The 6,807-nt window shown below is 37.3% G+C and overlaps 1 protein-coding gene across 1 annotated transcript in view; it reads right to left on the reverse strand.

Annotated features, from left to right (window-relative positions):
• The window catches only part of MORC1 (MORC family CW-type zinc finger 1), a 255,866-nt gene that overhangs the window by 204,409 nt on the left and 44,650 nt on the right, over positions 1-6,807 (reverse strand). The window contains exon 7 of the mRNA XM_006895351.1: positions 832-957. Within this exon, the coding sequence (XP_006895413.1) occupies positions 832-957 (126 nt within the window). The remainder of the gene's footprint in view (positions 1-831; positions 958-6,807) is intronic.

Raw genomic sequence — 6,807 nt, forward strand, 5'->3', positions numbered from 1 at the left:
ATAGTTTCAATCTGCAATTAGTTGAATAGATCAATGAGGAAGCAACAGATAAGAAGCTATCAGATAAACAACTTGGAGATACTGAGGATCTACTCTCCATGACTCAAATGCTTAAATATATCATAGAAACAGGACATAAAAGTGAGCTCTGATATTTTAATGGAAACTATCACAAAAAAAGAAGATTCACTGAAGTTGACAACAGATTCCTTCTCTTGATGATTATCTAACGTGGGTTCATGGCAATGTGCTGGTATTTCTTGCAAATATTTGTCACAAGTGATTCCTCTTTCATAAATTTCTCCAAGTGCAATTTGAATGTTGCTTGTGATGTAAAAATCATACTTTCAAAGCTATAATCCTCACCTAGGCAATCTTGAGGGGTAGAAAGGATCAGTAAAAAAAGAGGACATCTCCCAATAGGATGGATCCAAACAGTGGTTTTAACGATGAGCTTAAAGCTATTGTGAGGATGGTGCAGAGATTTTGAGGCTGATGCAGGATTGAGCCGGATTTCCTTCTGTTGGACATAGGGTTTCTGTGTGTCACACTAGCTCTACAGCACCTAACAACAACAACAACATTGGTTTTATAAAGAACACTGGTGATGTAGTGTGTTATGAGTTGGGCTGCTAACTAAAAGCTTGGTAGTTCACATTCACCAGCTACTCTAAGGGAGAAAGGTGGGTAGTCTACTCCCGTAAGGATTTACAGCATCCAAAACCCAATGGGCCCTAAATTGGAAAGGACTTGATGACAGTGAGGTGGTTTTGGTTTTCATCAGTTTTATAAAGAAAACTCTATGAAGATAATTGAAAGAAGACAAGTTACCTGGGTTTGTAGAGGCAAAGGCATAGGTGTTTTGTTTGCACTCTTCTGGCCTGAATAAATATTCTCATCCGAGGGTCAAAATATAGAACAGATGTGTAGGCTCTGAATGATCGTCTCTCTGGAAAACTGAAATAGAAGATACAAAAGTTGTGAAGATGTAAAAGAAGCACTGTGAGCTTATCTTTAAGATGAAAAAATGATATGAATTTAAGGTTACAAAGCTGATGGGAAAGAAGAGATTAAAACTGACAATGGTTTTTGACTTGCTTGGATCCACAACCAGTGCCCTTGGTAACAGTCATCAGATGATCAGGAGTTGCATTACACTGGGAAACTCTGCTGGAGTTTCTTCTGTTGCAGAGACCTCTCCAAAGTCCTGAGTAGCAACAATGTCAGTTTAAAGACTAAGGTGCACCTGATTAAAGTCATAATCTTTCCAATCACCTGTTAGGTATCTAAGAGCTGGATAATGAATAAGCATGACAAGAGAATTGATACCTTTGAGTTGTGTTTATTGAAGAAGAATCCATGGAGTGCCAAAAGAACAAAGAGATATGTCTTAGAGCAAGTGCAATTATAGTGCTCCTTAGAGACAAGGATGGTGAAACATTATCTCATATACTCTGGGCATGTTGTTAGGAAAGGCTATTCCTTGGAAAGAGACATAATGCCTGGAAACATGAAGGGTCAGTAAAAGAGAAAATCCTCAATAAGATGGATTGACACTGAGTCAGAAGTAATAGGTTCCAACATGTCAAAAATGATAAGGATGGTGCAGGTCAGGACGTGGTTCAAATATGCTGTATACGGGGTACCTATGAGTCATATTCAAGTTGATGACTCTTAACAACAACCACCACCACCACCAGAAGCTTCCAAAACTTTTCTTCTAAAATTAGCACATATGTAGCTTATAGTATCACCATCTCCAGCTCATTGTATTTACATACTGTTACGTTTGTTGTTAGAAATTCTAATAGGTAGGTCCAAACAAATTACATTTTGATTAGCAATGAACATCTATGGACCTGTAGTGATTATACGTTGACTCAATGTCAACAATATTTGTTTCCATTTGCTTTCCATTAAAATTGCTCACCTAACAAAAAGTAAACCAAACCAATGAAACAATCTCCTGCTCAAAACCTAACAAAAATAATCTAATCTCACATAAAGGAAAAAATCATTTCTATTAATTCTTTAATAGAAAAGTGAGAGAAGTGAAAGTTTCAGAGAATAAAAGATTCTCAACACAACGGATTGATACGGTGACTGTAACAATGGGCTCAAGCATGTCTTGGATTGTGAGGATGGTGTAGAATTGCTGTGAGTCATAGAGAGAGCTCTGTTGGCCTAATGGATAGAAAATTATTCTACCAAGCCGAAGGTGGGTGGTTTTAATCTGCAGCCCTCAGGCCTGGTTTTAATTGTTTTTGTTCAAACATTCTTCTAAATGGTACAGCACAGGTCTGTTAATTTGTTGTACAGAGGTAACTTGTGGTTGCTGTGATGTTATACACTGTGACACCAATGAGTCAAATAGGTAATAGTTATCCATGGTGGACAGTGTTTGGTGGATCTCCCAGATTAAAACAGGCTCCAAAGAAAGGGTGGCATCCACTTTTGGAATAGCTTACCTCCGGAAACTCTGTGAACTTAGAGAAATGATGAAAGTTATACAAGTGTTCAGGTCTTTTGTTCATAGGGTCACTCTGAGTTGTCTATGACTTGACGGCACTTAACAGCAACAACATTAAGTTTTTCTAATGGAAAACTATTATTTAACATGTTGCCACACACTTTTTAAATTGACCACCGTGCTTAGAAACCCATTTGTTGTCATTTGTGGCAACATGTTAAATGGTTCATTTATTTTTAAAATTATAAAGTTTAGAAAAATAAAGTTTTATTTTTATCTCATAAGGCCAAAAACTTGCTCTGTATTTATAGAGCTGAGAAAACTAAAAATCAAATTTAAATCTTGACCCACAATTATTGAAAGATAAAACAGTCAATATATTGAATGACCCAGAAAGCATCAAAAGAAGATGGAGAGAATACACAAAATCACTACACCAAAAAGAACTGACTGATACTGAAAAATTTCAGGAAGTACTAGATAAGCAAGAGTCAAAGGTAATGAAGGAGGAAGTGAAAGCTGCATTGAAGGCATTGGCAAAAAATCAGGCCCCAGGAATCAATGAGATACCAATTGAAGTGTTTCAATTAGCAGATGCAGCCCTGGACTCACCAGTCTATGTGAGGAAATTTGGAGGCCAGTGGATTGAAAGAGGTACACATTTGTTTCCATTCCCAAGAAAGGTGATTCACCAGAATGTGGAAACCATCAAACAATATCATTAACATCATATACAATATAAATCATAAAAATATCATAAGCAAAATACCATTGAAAATCATTCAAAAACGACTAGAATAGAACATATACAGGGGACTTCCAGAAGTTCAAGTAGGATTTAAACAAGGCCGTGGCTTCAGGAATAACATTAGTGATGTCAGTTGGATCCTGGCTGAAAGAAAAGAGTATCAGAGGAATGTCTATTTATGCTTTATTGACTGCAAAGGCACTTGCCTGTGTGGATCATAACAAGCTATGGCTAACATTGAAAAGAAACCCAGAGCACTTAATTTTGCTTCTGTGAAACCTATACATAGATCAGGAGGCTTTTGTGCAAACAGAGCAAGGGAACTTTGACTGATTAAAATTAAGAATGGAATGTGTCAGAGTTGTATTCTCTCTCTACATCTATTCAATCTCTACAATGAGCAAATTATTCGAGAAGCTGGACTCTTATAAAGAGGAATATGGCATCAGGAGTGAGGGAGACTAATAATAACCTATGTTATACAGATGACACAACCTTGCTTGCTTAAAGTGAGGAGAACTTGAAACACTTGTTGCAGAAGATCAAACAATTCAGCCTTCAATAGAGATTTCTTCTCAATGTAAAAAAAAAAAAAAGATTTTTACCACTGGACCAATGGGTAACATCATGATAAATGGAGAAAAAAATGAAATTGTCAGTATTTTCGTCTTATTTGGGTCCACAAATAATGCACATGGTACCAACATAAAGGAATTCAGGAGATATGTTGCACTGGGAAAGTTGTAGCTAGGTAACTCTCCAAATTATTGAAGAGCAATGTTGTCAGTTTGAGGACTATGGTGCATCAGATTCAAGTCCTTTTGATCAATTGCTATGTGTCTGAGAGCCGGACAATGAATAAAGATGACAGAAAAATTATTGATGCTTTTGAGCTGTGATGTTGGAGAAGAGTACTGAACATGGACTACAAAAAGAACAAACAAATATGTCTTGGAGAGGTTGAATCCAGAGTGCTCTTTTAAGACAAAGATGATGTTTCACCTTACATTCTTTGGGCATATTGCTAGGAGGGGCTATTCCTGGTAGAGCAACATGATGCTCGGAAGGTTGGTGAAGGTGAAGACCCTTGACCAGGTGGATTGTAATGGTGACTGCTGCAATGGGCCCTAATGTGTCAGGAAGTATAAGGATGGCTCAAGATAAGAAAGGGTTCAGATCTGTTGTTCAGAGGGTTGCTATGGGTCATACGTGACTTAATGGCACCTGAAAACAACAAATTCAATCAAGTAGTGAAATAGGAATTCATGGCCAGCTGAAGAGAAAATGAAAACTAACAAGTAAAACAGAGATGGGAGAAGAAGAAAGCATGTTATTACTTTTGTTATATATTTTGTTATATATTGTTAAGTTAGAACAAACTCATAGGTCCAGCAGATTTTCAGTGGCAGTAAATTGTACAAGAGGAGACTGATCATGTTTTTTTGATTATGTAGTTAGTTGGTGGATTCAAACCATGTGCCTTTGAGATGGCCGTATGACTCCTTACCATTAGTCCACCATAGCACTAATGGATGAGAAAGCAATAAAATGGGAATAGAAACAATGAAATGGACTGTGGAAAAACTGCCATTTTAAAACATTTTAAAAATATAATTGTGAACTCTCTACAGTGCTATATACCAACAATTCCAGGGATACTTCTTACTAATACCTATTCAAGAACTAAAAATTCCTTTCAACTAGATAAGAGAAAATAAGGTCACCACCAAGTGGTGCTCTTTTCTACTGCCTCAGAAAAGACTCCAGGATTTAGAGAACAGAGATTAGGAGACCCAAGTGTTTTATAGTTGTACCTCAATTGGAAGACATCATGCTTTTTAAAGGTGGCAGGTCAACATAAGAGAGGAAAACCCTCAACAGGATGAACTGGCATGGTGACTGTAGCAATGGGCTCAAGAATGTCAAAGATAGTGAGGATGGAAAAGGGGAGGGGAGGTTTCAGATTCACTGTTCTTAGGCTGACTATGAGTCAAAGCCAACTCTACAGCACATAATAACAATCTTAGTTTCGAGTCAGCAAAGTATAATAGGAAGGAATTCTAAGATCTAAAGGGATTCCACCACAGGGACGTACCATTTCTAGGTCCTTAGAGGGTAAAAGGTAGGCTTCCAGGGAAGTTATAAGAATGAGGATGCAGAGAGAACATAGAAAGACTTTTCACAGAGGAAGACATTCAGATAGCTAACATACACATGAAAAAATTTGCAAAATCACTGGCAATAAGAAAGGTATAAATCAAAACTACCATGAGATACCATCTCATCCCAATAGCAGTGGTAAAGTTCAGTAGCAGTTGTTGTTGTTGATTGCCTTCAAGTCGAACACAACTCATAGCAACCCTATGTACAAAAGACCTGAGGCCTTTCTATATTTATCGACATTTATCTAAATTCATAGAGTTTCCAGAATCATGTTGTTTAGGAAGTGGATGCCAGCAGGGGAGCAAGCAATAAATACTGGAGAGGATTTGGAAAGGTGGGAACTCTCATACACTGTTGGTGGGATTTTACAATGCTACAACCACTCAGGAAGGCAGTTTGCCATTTCCTCAAAAAGTTGGGCATAGAAATCCCTTATGACCCAGCTATTCCACTACTAAGAATATACCCTAAGAAAATTAGAACTGACACACAGAGATTTGTACACTGATGATCACAACAGTGTTATTCATCACTGCAAGAACTTGTAAACAGCCCACACGTCAAACCACAGCTGAACGAATTGAGAAACTGTGGTACACTGAGGTACACATGGAATATTATGCAGCATTTAGGAGCAATGATTTTGAAAAATACTAAATAACTTGGGAGAGACTGGAGAGGATTATGTTGAGTGAACTAAATATTGCATAAGGTCATTAATATAAAATAGAAGGGTAACTAGTAAAACATTTATGGGAATCAAAGAGAAGAAGGGGTAGGGATAGAGAGGTGAGGATGGTAGGGGCAAAACCACAGGATTACACAGTTTGCTTGGGGGAATAGAGGAAGAAGGAAACTGGAAGGATCTAGGTGAAAAGACAGGGTACTGATGGGCAAGGTTCAACGGTGATTAATTTCATACGACATAATGTATGAGAATGATTGTATGAAACATAACATGAATGAGGAATAGTGTGAAACACAATGTGTACGAACTTTGTAAGCAAACCAAGACAATAAAAACTTTTTTAAAAAATGAGAAAAGAGTGGAGAGACAATGAATACTGCAGTAGAACAAATGAGGGGAAAACTCTTCGAAAGAAATATATGATTAGACCTACAACCAGAAGAGGATAAAATAGATGAATGGGACCTTCTAAGAATCAAATCCCTATGCACATCCAAAAACTTCTCCAACCAGGTAAAAAGGGAAGCCACAGACTGGGAAAAAGTATTTGGTAATGACATACCAGATAAGGGACTTATATCCAGAATTTATAAAATACTTGGGCACCACAACAAGATAAAGGTAAATAATCTAATAGAAAAATGGGCACAGGATATAAACAGACGCTTCACCAAAGAAGACATTCAGATGGCTAACAAGCACATGAAGAAATGTTCAAAATCCCTATCTCTAAGAGAG

Source organism: Elephantulus edwardii, unplaced genomic scaffold (genome assembly GCF_000299155.1).
Source record: "Elephantulus edwardii isolate Elephantulus edwardi_28Jun2011 unplaced genomic scaffold, EleEdw1.0 scaffold00165, whole genome shotgun sequence".
In the NCBI taxonomy this organism is placed as follows: Eukaryota; Metazoa; Chordata; class Mammalia; order Macroscelidea; family Macroscelididae; genus Elephantulus; species Elephantulus edwardii.